The 16,750-nt window shown below is 36.3% G+C and overlaps 1 protein-coding gene across 1 annotated transcript in view; it reads right to left on the reverse strand.

Annotated features, from left to right (window-relative positions):
• The window catches only part of LOC117327693 (neuron navigator 2-like), a 229,054-nt gene that overhangs the window by 57,446 nt on the left and 154,858 nt on the right, over nt 1–16,750 (reverse strand). Inside the window, 1 exon segment of the mRNA XM_033884802.1 lies at nt 16,443–16,517. Within this exon segment, the coding sequence (XP_033740693.1) occupies nt 16,443–16,517 (75 nt within the window).

Here is a 16,750-nt window from a genome sequence, read left to right on the forward strand (position 1 = left end):
AGTCATGTTGACTGCTGTTAATGACAGATTATTCAGCTTGTTTTCTGACCCTGGTGTTAGCACTGTTTTTGAAAATATATCAAGACTCAGTATTAGAACATTCATAATAATAACCTTTCATTGGAATCAAGCTAAGAAAAGATTTCTAAAGAATGGAACAATATTGTCCTAATATTCCAAATGACAAATCACATCATCAACAAGTGTGTACTACGATATATTGATTAAAAAACAAGACATGATTATAATTTTCCTGGAAAGTCAGACAAATTTCACTCTACTTCACTTTACTGTACAGCTGATAGGTCAAATTTTTTTTGTCCACTTTTTAAAATGTTTAAATGCCACTCTTAAATCATTACGATTTGTCAAAATGAAACATTTTCAAGTTTCAAACACAGCAAAAAACCTATAGTGAAATATACAAGAAGTGTGGGATTGGGGTAAATGTACATGTGACCTTTGACCGATGATGGGTTGTAGAAACAGTCTCAGTTTCATTCCGTTTTTCTCATTACCACAACACAATCATTTACATATACACAGTTCTAGATGAGAAACTATACAAGTTGTTACAGCGATCAGGAAGCGGAAAGGAAAACATGGACAGGAATACCAGGAGCAGACGGCCATCACCCTCCATTACTCGACTCAGAGAAAGAGCTATGGCAGATTGTTTTAGACAAGCTAGTCCAAACCATGACATTCTTGGAGTCCATGTGTATGGTTTTGCCATTGTCGACAATATGTCCCTGCTGGTTTGGTGTCAAGCAGTGCAAAACTTTGGAGAGCCTGCCCTTAGGTTGTACATTCCTTTGGAGCCATTGAATCATTGATGGAACAATCTGACTGGTTTGCCTACTTTTATTCGGTTATACACCAGTGTCAAACAGTAGAACAATGTAACACTTGCCCTTGATTGGTACAAACTATTAAAACAGCCCAATAGTTGATGGAACAATTTCATAAGAGGTATGATTCGTTCATTACACAGATTCAGCTCAATCTGTCAGTGAAAATTCAAATTTTTACATCCCAAAGGGTTTAATATTGCAAATATTTTAATTTTAAAAGTTTTCCTCAAAAACTGCTAGAGTAACCATAACTTTAGTGGAATCGTTAAAGCCAAAAACCAAACTAGAATATCAGTGCCACTCAGAGATCCTAACAATACCTAAGTGATCACAGAGGTAGAGACTAAACAAGTAAAGCAAATACTGTGAGGATTTTTCAGTCATCAATACCAGTAACGGAACTTGGAACTCATTTTTACTGGTAGTATCCTAATCTACCATGTCGACAGCTGATCAACACTCTTTTTTCCACACCATGATTTAAACTTAAAATTAATCTCTATCTGTTATTGCAATTGTCAGCTGATCGGATCTCACCATTTATTGAACCGTTTGAACTTTACAAAGAAGCAAATTTTAAAGAGTTTTGTTTTATTAATTGGCCTGCTCTCTTTAAGGATTTAACTTCACGTCCAAATTTGGAACGCCAGTAAATGAAGAAGTAATCAGTGCAGGAATTCCTTGGCTCCCAGAGTGCACCTGTTATCCAGATTAAAATGGAGCACATTTTGTCTTGTTATTTCATTAGTTATAGGGTTTTACCAATTTCCGGTGAAGCATTTTATATAACCAGAGATGTTTGTTTATTTTGTTGCTTCATTTCCAACACAATGTTGAGACAAAAGCCCCATTTGACCTGTATCACTCATCCAAGCAAATTGCAATGTCATGCTATGTACAATTTCTAAGAGGAAAACAAAACACAGGTCACTTTATAGGCCACTTACAGGCAGGTAGCCTTTATATAAAGGTTTAGGTCATTGTGTTACATTGAGAACTAAACCAGGAGTGATCTCTATAGACAGGTCTTTGTGATTATAGAGGTGGCCTGTAGATAGGTTCAATCATGTTTACAATTCTGAGCGATGAGTTTTACTGTATTGTAAAGACTAGGTGATAAACATGTTTCAAAATGTACATTCTTGAGAAAAAATCTAGCCTGAATCAGAGTTTGAGTTTTTTTCTGGAGATAAAAAAACTGAGATTAAAGAGTATTTTTCTGCATGTTTTCAGTAAACCTTGCAAGTTAAAGACAGGTGTTGTTCATCCAAACACTATAAGGTACATTTGGACGCTGAACCCCTCTCAACAATGTTATATAGGCAATAGCTCAAAAGCTGTCCATTCAATTATTGTGACAGGGTGCTACAAACATATATTTCAGTCCCCTCCTCATAGTCCAAACAGATACCACCCATCATCGTCCTCGATCAACACCTACATCTGTAACTGATGAAGTCTTACAAACATATGGAACCTCAGCAAACATCTCATAAATTCCAGTAAAAATACATCATGAAGCCCAGCCTTTGAGGAAGAAACTTCTTTATCGAAACACACAGATGTCATGCTTTCTGAATCAACAATATTACCGAACATATGTTTCTTGGCTATTTTTAGCTGAGAATTTCTGCAAAGAATAATATTTGTGTAACATGCACTACATGGAACCTTCCCCGGGAAAATTAATATTAATTCAGAAAGTCTTGTTCAGCACTGAATTTTGTTTCAAAAACATTGCTTCCTAATGCCTCATAGACAATAATTTATTTTAGAAAATATATTCGATAAAATTCTAGTGAAGAGTTAAATCCCTGTTTTCAATTCTAATATTTTTCTCAGACATTCTGTTAAAAGCTTAATCATAAATATGCCTTTTCCTTTATACCAGAAAGTAAAGATCCCCACTGAAACTTTATGTACAGAAATACACAGTTGGGTCCAAAACTATTAATGTCCATCATTGAAGGAATAAATCTAACAACGCGATTTTTCTCAGGGCTAAGTTTTAGAATTACGAGACATGGTCTACTATGATAAATCAGAGACAGTTTCATAAAAAGTAATATTACAGAAGATTTGGGTGTTTTACTTCTCACAAAATTTGGAGAGATCATGGGAAAGACTATGGTAGATGTATTTATATAAGTTAAAGCTGTTTCATACATTGATCAGGGGAACAGATACTGTAAACAAAATCTTACTTTTTCAATAACCTAGACATTCTGTCTGTTTCAATGACATAAACGAAAATGCTTTGAAACAACAGAATTTCAGAGTTTACCTTCTTACTCCGTTTGGAGTTTTCTGAATTTCAATGAGAACTCACACAGACAACTCCTTCTAGATTTTGAATACATATTGAAACAGCTATAAGAGAAAATTACTCCATTTATCCACTATCCATGCTTTCTTCCAATTCCTTTAAATATGGTAAAAATAATATTTTCTAAATCGTAATTTATACAGAACCTAAAGAAAACCAACAGAGAAATCTACAATCAAAGTAGAAATGGTTTCTGGAATTTAGGACCCATCCCAACCCTACCGCAACTATCCTCCACATTTCACCCCTCCTCTAAACCGTCCAGTGTTTTCACTCACTGTGTCCAAAATAAACAAAACCAATACAGGTGCAAATAAACACATAGGGACAGATAGTGTTATGGGGGTATATACAAAGATAGACCAGGTATTTCTACTTATACTGAGATAGACAAAGAATTCCTACAACCAGAGTATTGTTAGCATTTCAATAACGTAGCTAAATTATACTTTTTTATAAGAAACATTTAAAAAGTACAAGGAAAATAGAAACACAGAATAATTTTCAAAAAATAATAATATATCAAATTATACCATTTAAAAAAAAAAATACAATTTTGATACAGCTTCAGACCTAACTATACTCAAAAACGTATAATACTGTAAGACACAAGAAAAAAATAAGTTTTCTTGCAAAACAGCCGGTAGCCTGCTTGAAGTATCCCGTTTCCCCCCTTGTTTATCAGAGTTATCACACATACTGAGGAGCTCTTATCGCTCAGGAGGCCTACAATCTTCCAAACACCAAAGGGACCAGGATCCTGGCCCTTGTAGGGCAGGCCAGGCTTAGCCTCTGATGGGAAGGTACCTCTATCAATTCTACTTTAAAGAGAGGAGATTTACAGTGCCGATTAAGGGATGAAAAATGCTAACATATGTCTACAACCAGTGCAAATTTGATAATACTCCACAAACAAGCTATGGAGTTGTGAGGAGTTACATAGTAATATTTATGCATAAATTAAAATTCTGGAGTCAGACTTATTGCCTTTGTTTTGGTAAAGGAGGCATGAGTTCTTTTCCACCACAGGAAGTAACAACACAGCTCTTTTCGGAATGTTGCACATGTAAAGGAGAATACTGTCCATATTAACACATAATACATTATTTTGTAAGTAAATTGCTTTAAACGTTGAACATTTATACCAACAATCATTAACATCACTCAAACTTGTACAATATCCTGATGACATAATCAGTGAAAAAATCATAAATTTCATTTGTGACTTTTTTTTTCTCAATTTGTTCCTGTCTAAAAAGTTAAGAGATTGGAAGGTAACTTATTTAAAACAGAAATAGAATTTCACAAAAATACAGATAGGAGCAGATGCTTCATTTTCAATGGAAAACTTGAGATGGTAGCAATCGTCTAGAAATGATTTTTGATCATTGAATTTGGCTTTCAATTGGGAAGTGAAGACTTGCAGACGGCAACTGCATTATTCCTGCTCAATTTAGTGTTCATCTTGTGACAGTATTTGAAGGGTAGAATCTGCCAGCAATGTCAATTGCAAAAATTGCAAAATCAAATTATGTGACAGAACGACTTTTTGCCATAGCCCAAAAACAGATTCAAACTTGGTGAAATATTGATTGCATGTTGAATTTTTCTTTGTTTCAAGCATAGTTATGAAACATCATTTTGAGCTGCATCTGAAAGTGATCTCCATCTGAAAAGATTCAACATGTCTGACAGTCTCTAGGTAAAAGTAGACAATTAACATTGATTATGGTAGTTTGGAGGGATGGGCAGTAAATGCTCTAACTTTTCACTCTGATTTCAAAAAAGTATGGGGTCACTTGCGAAGACAGAGTCCTTCCTGCTTCTATCTGTGGCAATAAGAGTCGATATAAGCTGACATAATTGCTTTATATTAGATGTAATATGAAGTTTTTTTAAATTACTGACAAAAAGGACTATTTTTTTCACGATTAACACATTATACAACTACATTTTGTATGTCAAGGCTACACCATTTCCTTGCTTATCAGGGTGTGAAAAAATGATATTTTCTCCAAATCTATTCAAAGATAAAATATGAATAAACGTCATAGATAAGAGGCCAGGAAACGTCCCTCTTTTCCTGCGGTATATATAGTCATAATCTTACCACTTTTTAAACAGGTAAAAGAAATTTGTTAGATATTGCCCGATTTCCTATCTGTGTGGCATATGAGAGTCAGATGAGGATCGACTTGGACTTCATTCTGATATGACGTAGATTGCAGCCTACCCAGCACTATCATGCCAGCACCATCTCCGCCCAATAATATCGTGTATTTGAACCCACTTGATGCAGACAAGATAAGATGCATATGTTTTCTAAGAGGGTAACCATGTTTTCATGCTGATGACCTGCCTAATTATTTGTTTTGGTAGTTAACGCGCCGTCTGCTATGGATGCACCGAGACTGAAGTGTCATAGGGAAGGCCTCCTCCCTGTTCTAATGCCAAACCGACATACACCTGTCACCTGTATTAAGGACTTAACTTATCTCTATAATTTTTTTTTAGAATTCTAATTGCACTCGTGTTATCCCAGATGAACCAACCTTTCCAAAATGTAATGTGTACTTATCTATAGCCATACACACAAACTACATTACATAAAGCTATGAACAAATATAATTATAACTTAAACAGTAAACAACATTCCGCTACATTATACTCCCAAGATTCAGTACAGAAATTTATTCCTCCATCAAAACTAGATTTAACCTGCCCTTCATAATGAAATATCTGTATCATCTGAATTGTTACTTGTTACTGACATCACTAAAAGACTAAGATAAATAAATCTAAAAATAGAATGGCCTTCAACATTAAACATCGACCTTACAACCAGTAGCTAGTCATTTCATTTTCATGAAGGTAATAAACTCAAAGGAATCAACAAGATTGTTACTAAATTTTAGACTATATGAAATGGATATTAATATCATCATCAATCAATGACCTTGACATATTTGAGTCTATCAGAAGTAATGTGTGAAACTAACATAGTCCTTACCAACACTAGCATGAGCCATAAAGATACATTCCAGAAATTACACAACACAGTCAGCGGTAAAAGAAATCAGGCAGAAAGAATTGTAGAATGACACACCGTATTCAAACATTAATTGACACAGACATATTTAGCAGACGTCTTTATGTGGGGAAAGCGAGACCAGATTAACACTGGACCAAATTCTTGCATATTGATGGAGATTTGGAATCAGTAGACGGTCACAATTACGTTAGGGATGTTCCTCAGGAGTATGTTATTGTGTGAACTATTAGGGAGTATGGCCACCTAATGATTTCCTTTCTGTCTATGCTCCTTGACAACTGTTACCATGGTAATCAAACACTAATACAATAGATTTAGGGGGTTTGTTTGCAAAATATATCAGTATTGATAGGGGTAATGCAATTTAAGCTAATCACACTCCTTTATTCTGTTCCAGGAAGATAGGAAGCTACAGATTTGTTTTTGTGAAGAAATGTCTATCCCTTTATTGACAGTGAGCTAAATACAGTACACAAACCGTCAGTACTTTCTGTGAGTGACACAGGCTTGCCTATCATCAAGGTATAGTATGATATGATCAGATTGGGATGGCAGGGACAAGACATGATCAGATTGGGACGGCAGGGACAAGACATGATCAGATTGGGACGGCAGGGACAAGACATGATCAGATTGGGATGGCAGGGACAAGACATGATCAGACTGGGACGGCTGGGACAAAACATCATCAGATTGGGACGACAGGGACAAGATATCATCAGATTGCGACGGCAGGGACAAGACATCATCAGATTGGGATGGCAGGGACAAGACATCAACAGATTGGGACGGCAGGGACAAGACATCATCAGATTGGGATGGCAGGGACAAAACATCATCAGATTGGGATGGCAGGGACAAGATACTCTGTTAGATACTGCCCTTCACTTGACCTACATGTACAGATCAAGTGACCACAACGCAATGTGGTGCACACTTTCTGCGGGTGTAAATACTGGTGTACAATCTTTTTTTTAATAAAGATATATCTTTTATCATTGTTGTTATTTGAAGTTTGTTAAACAATATTTTGGCTCACTGATCAAAATACTCACAACACACATGGATATTTTATATGGGATGGGAAGCTTGGAGCGGATATCAAATCCTTTCCAATAATTTAGAAGTTGGTGCCAACATGCAGACAAGATTGTTATTTAATTGGAAATAATAAGAACCATAACTAATGTTGGAAGGGGAGATAATCCACTGACCTCTATTTTTTCATTAGTGCTATCACACCAAGATCAAAATGACATTTTTTTTCATAACAACAAATTATTCATGAACTATTTGCTAATATTTTCAACATGTCACTGTAAGCAAGCTTCCATACAGTTTAAAATCAGATGTAAAACTGACAGTTTTCTCCAACCTTCTATCTTAACTCCAGAACAAGACAACAAAATTGGCATGAGATGAACAAGACAACAAAATTGGCATGAGATGATCTAACATTTAGTGCCAGTGAGTTTATGTGTTATGAAGATGACCTGGTAGAAACTGAAAGTCAGGATCAGTATTTTTTACAATAAATTTATGGATTATTATAATAAGCAACATCAGTGGAATTTTGTTCCATAACTTTTTGATACAATGAGAATATGGTTTTAGATATCTTACTCCCTTAGTCACTTTTCCCATTAAAACAATGACTTTTTTTTAAAAAGGACTTAATCAAGTTTGTACAATACTTCAGTCAAAGTACTGGCTGTTTAAAAACAATAATATCGGAGGAAAATAGAAAATGCTGACAACACAGGATTACATAAAGCTACACAATATGACGGACTACAAGGCAATTTAGACATTCAAAGAAATAAGAACAAAGAAACACAAAATTTGATTACTTTTATATCTACAAATCTCTCAGTTCTGTATGCCATGATAAAGGCTAATTCAAGCTTCATTGTTTCTTTCAAAATTTCGAAAAAATGTCTCTTGAATGATTTTACATCTTTGCATGTCCAACTTGAAAAACAAATTTTCTCTTGGAACGGAAACATCATGTTTCATATTCTTTTTTGTTTTTAATCAGAATCCTTCAGAGCAGAGCAGAAACAATAAATTTTCAGAATCAAACACCTAGTTTGTTCTTTTTTTTCTCCAGTTCAATGAATGTGATGAGGATGTTGATAGTTGATAGCTAGACTGTACGTTATCACACTGTTGGGTCTCCTTCCTTGGAATTGGACTATTCTGTATACTTATATTCTGGCAAATTTTAAGCTGCAGTGAACTACAACTGATAGATGTTGGTACATTAATTAGTTTATGTCAGATGAATTGGTTGTAAATCCATATTTCCAAAGATTAATGTGGAAAGTGGAGCCAAAAACTAGCCCTAAGAGATGTCAGACACAGGAGACGGATGGGTAAATAAAATGTCAATACAGTCCAGATCTATCGACCAATCAGGCAGCCACATTTCACATTCAAAATAATCCCACTGTGCCACATGATCTTTGGTCATCCTGGGAGCAGGATTTTGGACTGGTGTTAAGAGAACTGACCGGCAGAAGGACCATCAAAGTAATGAATACGAAATGTCAACGGCATTAATACAAGAGGTTCGTCCTTAGAGATGGTCCCATATTGATAATATGATTAAAAAGGTATCAACTTCTGAATAGAATTGCTTTGAGTGGTTTGTAATTAAGAAGAATCAATATTGGACATCCTAAAATATCACTCTTTTGTTAAACAACATCATAAGGAAAACCTCACAATCAGCATATTTTAACACCAAAATGGCTTATTTTCCAATCCATTTTCAGTCCTTGGCCGGACTGGAATAGAAACGTTAGGAATATGCAAATGGTCTAAAGGTGTTGATGATAGACACCTAGCCTCTATAGGGTACAGTTACACCTACCATCCTGAAACAGCTCACAACAAAATAACATCTACACCTTAGACTTGGGTGGGGGCTGTGAAATTTTAGTGAAATCAATTTTATTTGCCTCTCTAAAAATAGAACCACCAAACTCCATTTACTCAACGATGTTTACATGCAGTTATCTCCCCTTGAAACTGCAGCATGATGGAGAGAAATGTACATTCCGACACCCCATTACATAGTACTCTATAACTCTATTATTTTAAATGATGAATGATTGCGATGGAATTATTGGCTTTTCCTTAACAGAATGATTGGTATGTTTTAATACAAGATTTATTAAAGAGACATATTGTTTTTGTGGAAATTGATAACGGTAGTGAAATATTTGTCTTTGAAAATCATTTGAACAATTTCCAAAACTAAGTCTGATGAGAATACATGTCTCTATTTTTGCATGATGGATGACAGGAGTGAAAATATTGTCTTTAAAACTAAGCGAGTTGAGGACAGAGTTCTCCCGATATAGAATCTCCTTCCATCCTTAACTATCTGGAATTCATCAAGGTTGGCATTTTTATCTTCCTGAATTTCTCTGATGCATTCCTGTATGTTTCTGTACATAGATATACAGTATATGTTTTAAACTGTTAATTCTTCACACTTACAAAGGTAGGGAATGATGGCATATATATATTGCGAGGAAAGAAAAACAAGACATGAAGGTATTTCTAGAAGAACCTTGACAAAAAAAAAGCTGACATTGCATATATAATAATAGGTCTATTGTCTTGTTAGAGGGACACTCCCACTTCATGCAAGACATCACAGTTCTGGAACAGCTTTAGAGAGTATTACTTGGACAATTCTGACATGTCATGTTTGATGTATACTTTGGAATTATTATTCATTATGGTTAAAGTTGGAATAAGTTGCTCCAAACAGGACTTATGTTTATAACAAGGTCACAATACTACAGTGCATACAGCCTTGACCATCAGACTGGTACATCATTATGTATGGCAATATCCTATAGCTACATGATAGAAATTCTACACTATTCAAGAAGCTACCCCTGAACACAACACTAAACCCTGATGGCTAGGAGTATACTGAGGAACATAGGTATCACAATAGGTCACCTACCTGTAGTCACAGACAGCGCTGAATGCCATAATGGCCAAAACAAGATCCAAGCAATAATGTTTTGTTCCAAAATGCAATAAAAGAAGTAACTATTTAGAAAGTCTGATCCAGGAAGTCCCAAAATGCCATGAAGAGGAATGAAAATGGCTAAGTTATGACTAGGCTGGACATTTGATACCCCCTGTGTCCGTGAACCATTAGCAATACATAACAGTAAGTAGCCCCTGGTCAATTAGGCTGGAGTTATGGCTGGTCTTTACAGATAAGTATGGACCTGAGGCTGGAGACTGACCAATGTATACAAAGATAAGTACTGACATGAAGCTTGACCAATGTGTATAGTGACCAGTCTGATGGCCCAAGTGATGCACCAGGATGGGCAGGTAATAATTATGACAGGTTCATCAACATTCCCCCTTCCAACCTCCCTCCCCTACAGACACAATAAACAGCTCCTCCCAACCACTGTCCCCTACAAACATAATAACCTCCTAACCTCCCTCCCCTATAGACATAATAAACAGCTCCAACCAGCCTCTGTTCCCTAGACATAATGAAAACCTCCTTCCAAAATAACCTCTGCCCCCTTTAAACATAATAAAAACCTCCTTCCAACCACTGTCCCCTTCAGACATGATGAACACCTCCTCACAACCTCTGCCCCCTTTATACATAATAAAAACCTCCTCCCGACCTCTACCCCCTTTAGACATAATGAAAACCTCCTCCAAACCTTTATTCCTTTCAGACATAATAAACACCTACCATCTGTCCCCTACACACTTTCTAAAATTATCCCAATATCTAACCTGAAATCTCAACCTCAGGAGTCATAGGTCAAACCTGTCCTTGGGATAAATGCTTTGGAAAATTAGACACTAACCAAAGGTCAGAGGTCAAAGCCTTAATGATGTTTAGTCTGCCTCATAGTTATACAATCATCTCCATCTCAAAATCAACAGCTAAAGACTACCTCCAAACAGATGTTTGACACTGACAGATTGGAGGTGATAGGATCGAGGGTTATTTGTACTAACCTTGAAATGGAAGGTCACAGCAATTACTCAAAAAACAAGGTGTCATTTGTTTGCTTGATTCTAATGGGTGTGACATCACCTTGATTAACACAAGGTTATTTTCAAGGTCAAGTGTGGAGATGGATCAATTCTAGCTGTTTGGATGACCTCCAACCTTAAGTACCAGACATATCCAGATTGGTTAGTACACATTCCTGTAAACATCTTGGAATTTCTATTTGGACATTTATAGATCTTCTCTTACTTGGCAAACTAATATCTAAAACAGCTCTTCCTCCTGCTGGACTTGTTGTGTTTTTAAATAATTATGGACAATACAGTTTTAAAGATATATGACACCAAACACTCCAAATCCTACTGCAACACCTACTGGGCCTGTCACAGAGTTTGAAGGAAAAATTCTGAAGTAGACAATAAATTACTCTAATTTTTGTTCTTTTTTTTTCAGGATTTTATTCACATCAGTGAAAATAGCAAAGAAAAAAATATAATAAAGCTGCTTGAAAATGACAGCCTTTCCAGTTCTGTTCAGTAAGAAGATTTACCCAAGTTGATATCTCTAGCAAAGATAAGACCCAGTTGATCAACTCAGCATTCCTAAATGGTCAGTCTGGTAATTCTCACTGACCATTCACTGACTGATTAGATAAATCATAAACCAACCAGCCACACATTCATCACCACAAACTAGCCATTAGCTCTAGCTAAAGTTGTGATTGACCAAGGAGGTCCGACAGGAAGCAGCAGGGAGCAGTTAGTTTGTCACTCACCAGGGAGAAATCATTATCTTTGACTTACTGGTGGTCAAAATACATAAACACATATATAAATAGATTTGAAGGGAAAAACACAAAAACATGCACATGTTAGGAAATTGTCATAACATCTGACTATTTCTTAAGATGCTTAAAAATTACTTTGCAGTGTTGTCTGCAACTTCTTGACAGAAAAAAAATCTAGTTGTTATCAACTTTAAAAATCTGCACGTCGTCTGCGACTTCTTGACAGAAGTGCAACTTCAAAAGTAAATATTATAGCTCTGCACAGACCTACTTTGAAACAGATGCCTTATCGTATCCTGTTTAAGAGGACATATGTTGGGTTACAAACCAGATTTGAGACATCATCACTTAAGAATCGCTTATGGAGCAGGGCTGCGCCATATCCATGGTGACAGATTCAAAAACCATAACTTGCCTTATTATAGGGGTGGTACGGGTAGTAGTCGTCATTATCTGCCGTCTGCTTCCACTCATCATACATAGATTTACATCGACTATCCATTCCTTTATCCATCATAATGACACCAAAGAGTCTTCCAGAATTTAGTTTTTCTAATAGCAAACATCCACCACAGGTTGAGACAAAACAATTTTTCCAATATTTTCTTTTACAAGTCTTCTGAATTGAAACATGCAATGATCAAGATGATGCCAAACATGAAATCCTCGAATCTTCCCTGTATTTAGCAGATTTCCTCCTCTCTGAACCACAGAATTCCTAATGTATTATGTTACATATCACAAGAAAGACCTTTTCCACCTCAAAAAGTATTTTTCAAAAGCATCACTCTTCCTTCAGCAACAAGATACACTGATTTTTCTAGATGAATGAAAAATTTCAAAATTCCGACAGATTTTCATCAGTGACCAGTGTTCTGTAGTAATGAGCACTGGGCTATGTTTTTCCAGCTTCAAAAGAGGGATTTGATATGTCAGACAAGTAGTTTTTTGCCAACTTTTGGCGATAATATGGTGTTATTGGATGAGAACCTTGGGCTCCTTCTCTGAAGCAGAAGTTTGTTCCCGAGATAAAATGTGTCGGCCTGATTTACATCAGATAAAAATTGTGAAGTTAAGATACTTCAACACTGGGTTATATACAGACCACTCCAGGCTTTGACCTCTTAAAAATATTATATTTAGTTCACCACACTAGCTGATGTCTCTCACACCAGTAACCAATGTCCAAGTACTTAGGAGGTTTATCTCCACACCCCCTGCCCCCACTCATCCCCCCAAGCTGTACTTCATTCAAGATACATTACAGAAAAAAAATATGTTTCTGTTCCGACTTTAGTTCCCCAAACACAAGGTGGAACACCGCTGGGACCAAGGGATAAAAGAACCTGTTATCAACACTAAATCATCCTCTCAATATCCGACATTTCCGCAGTGGCTGTGACCTAGATTATAATGAACATACCACCTCATATGAAAAAATAAAATTCTTCTCATTCATTATGATATATCATTACAACATTGATTGAACTACCCCGCTAAAACAGAGCGAAATGAGCTTAAAGAAACACACCATGCTAAATAGAATCCTCTAATTCAAATTAGAAACAGAAATTGGTTTCAAGTTCATAATTTTGAGCACAAGATGGGCTCCTGAATACAACATATTTTCTTAATTATTTTTAACCATTTTACTTAATTTGAATAAGATCAACTGAAAATAAGGTCATACAATTTCGTTTTCTTCTGTCTTTTTATATTCAGGGTATACAGCACACAGATCATTTGAATACATTTAAATCTGGGTCAGTTGTGAAATGACTCAACTTTAAAATATGAAACGAAAAAATTGGAAATTGAGAAATATTTTGCTGATAACATGTTATTTTCATGGTTGTTGATGAATGATAAAGAGTATGGCCTGCTGTGCCGATTTGTACCAAAAATCACAGATCTTACTTCTCTCTCTTGTAACCATGGTAATGCCTTCCACGCAGCAGAAGCACCGAATAGTTGAGATGCGAAAAATACATAAAATCAGGTAAGCTGCCAAAATGTGATCAGATGAATCCGTCAAAAGCACATCAAATAGACGGTAGCTCGCTGGTTTTCTACCTCAAGTACTAGCTATCAAAGATTACATGGAGATTAATCGCCATCTTCCATGGAAGAATTTGAATGCTTATCAAAGTCTCGAGATTCATTTTGGATTCAAATTCGGAAACATAATGTTCCGTAATGGGCTGGCGTAATGGGAACCAATGTGACCTTAGCGAGGTGATCGTATGTGAACTGCAGGACTTTAAAATGTTGAGAAATATACATTCCCCCTACTTCTGAGATCTCAACTCCCAGAGTTCACACAATGTACTTAATCTTTAATAAACCCAGGCGGGATTGGTGCTCAGACACAAGGTCAAGAGGTCAAATTTAATTACTGACCTTATTCCTATTTCATAATATGAACACATACAGTTTAATAGTACTTCTATGGGAATATATTACGTTAGCATTATCAGGTAGGTGTACATGGTTTTCAGTTGTGTGTTGTGTGTGTTGAGTGCATCCGGTGTGCAGGTGTGTGTGTATGTGTGCGAATGTAGTGTGTGTGTATGTGGTATGCAGGTGTGTGTGAGTGTATGTGGTATGCAGGTGTGTGAGTGTATATGGTGTGCAGGTGTGTGCTTGTGGTGTACAGTTGTGTGTGAGTACATGCAACGTACAAGTGTGTGTGTGAGTGCATGTGATGTACAGGTGTGTGTGTGTGTGTATGGTGTACAGGTGTGTGTTGGTTTGTTTTTGTTTAACGTCCTATTAACAGCCAGGGTCATTTAAGGACGTGCCAGGTTTTGGAGGTGAAGGAAAGCCGGAGTACCCGGAGAAAAACCACCGGCCTACGGTCAGTACCTGGCAACTACCCCACATAGGTTTCGAACTCGCAACCCAGTGGTGGAGGGCTAGTAATAAAGTGTCGGTACACCTTGACCACTCGGCCACCGCGGCCCCTGTACAGGTGTGTGGAAGAGTATGTTAGGGTTAACACTTTATAAGAACCAGCTATATATATATTATTTGTATGTTAACCAAAACTTCCCTCAGAGATTAATTACTTGTGTTCCTCATTCATAATGTCTTCTCATTTGAAGGTCTTTAGCTTAACTCAGAGAAGACTGTGGACAAAGGGAAGTAACTCTGAATGAAAAAATTCTAAATTCATGAAATCATGTTATTATGACTATACCGACATCACAGGCTAAATTTAGAAACCTTATCAACAGGAAGAGCCAGTTTAAAGCATCATACATTTTGTTTTTCCCCCCTTTCACATCAAACTTTAACACACTGTATATCTTATCAGAGTGAAAACACTCCTATTATAGTGATACACATCCCGATCTTCACAATATATAGAAAGTTAACCTAAACGAAAATGATTCAAGGAAAAATGAATACCACAACTTCCTTTCTTCATCAGATAAAGCCTTTCTGAAAAGGTTTTTTTTCTCATGAGAATTTAATCTTTTATAAAAACCAACTGATCTGATTTGTAATTGGTTACCATGGCAACCAATTCTTCAAAATGTGCTAGATTTTTTAGATAGCCATCTTTTCCTGTAACCATGCCACTGAATTAGCCTGTATCAGTTCACCATACTGACTGGCAAGTGTGTTCAATTAAAGTCGATGTCTAAATATAGAGCACACAGTGATTTTTCAGAAGGATGACTTTCAATTTAGTCAATAGGACGTTCAGATTGAATTATTTCACATTGCAATTTGAAGGATGTTCATATTAATTACTAACAGGTAATTTAATTCTAAAATTTCATTTAAGTCTTTGATCATCATTTCAGTAGTAGGTAGTTGTTTTTCCATATGATATGATAATTTTGATTGAAATCTTTACAAATGGAACAAAGGCATAATATCAAGTTACAAAGATTAAAATCTGATACAAATTCATCCTCAGAGCTGTCATCAGGCTATTCCAATCTGGACTAAACCCAAGGCTATATGCAGGAGTTAAAAGATTATTGTCTAATATGAAAAGTAAAAGCCAGCTACCTCTAGGAACCAAAATACAATAACCATGGCAACTATCTGAAAGACTAAGAATTTCTAATGTAGTAATTCCATATGAAGACAGATGCAGGTAATTCCATACTAAGACAGATGCAAGTCTATGACATCAGGTCTGTTTAAACAGCCTGCACCGGGTATTTTTTCAGAGATTTAATCTCCGAGTACTTACCTCTGGGGTTGAGATATCGGAATATCTGGACTTCGACATCTTGGTTGGGTACACGTTAACCCACACAAAGTCGATCAAACGTTGAGACACACACAGTAGTAAAAACAATTCCCTGATATATAAAAGTAAGCCCAACCAAATCTACACAAAAATATGACACAAACACGGCGCAGATCATAATACAAATCCGACTCACATTGGTGCTCAACTGCGTTGATAACGTCAAAACTTTTTCCTGGGCTGACTCCAATTCGCGTCGAAGTTTTCGAATCTGTAAATTAAGAAGAGATGAAAAGATGGGGTGAACAGCTGGAAAAGACACACAAGCGCTGCAACAATCTTCTTTTAATTTTACCTTATCCCAATGCCTCCTATCTATAAAACAGCAGTCATTATATACTCAGCACCATCTTCAAATACTGTTGGGATGGCGGGCTTAAAGCCACCAGATCAGACGTTATTTGTAAGGGAAATGATAAGATAAGTCCTATAGTCTGGGACGCA

Source organism: Pecten maximus, chromosome 5, assembly GCF_902652985.1.
Source record: "Pecten maximus chromosome 5, xPecMax1.1, whole genome shotgun sequence".
NCBI lineage: Eukaryota > Metazoa > Mollusca > Bivalvia > Pectinida > Pectinidae > Pecten > Pecten maximus.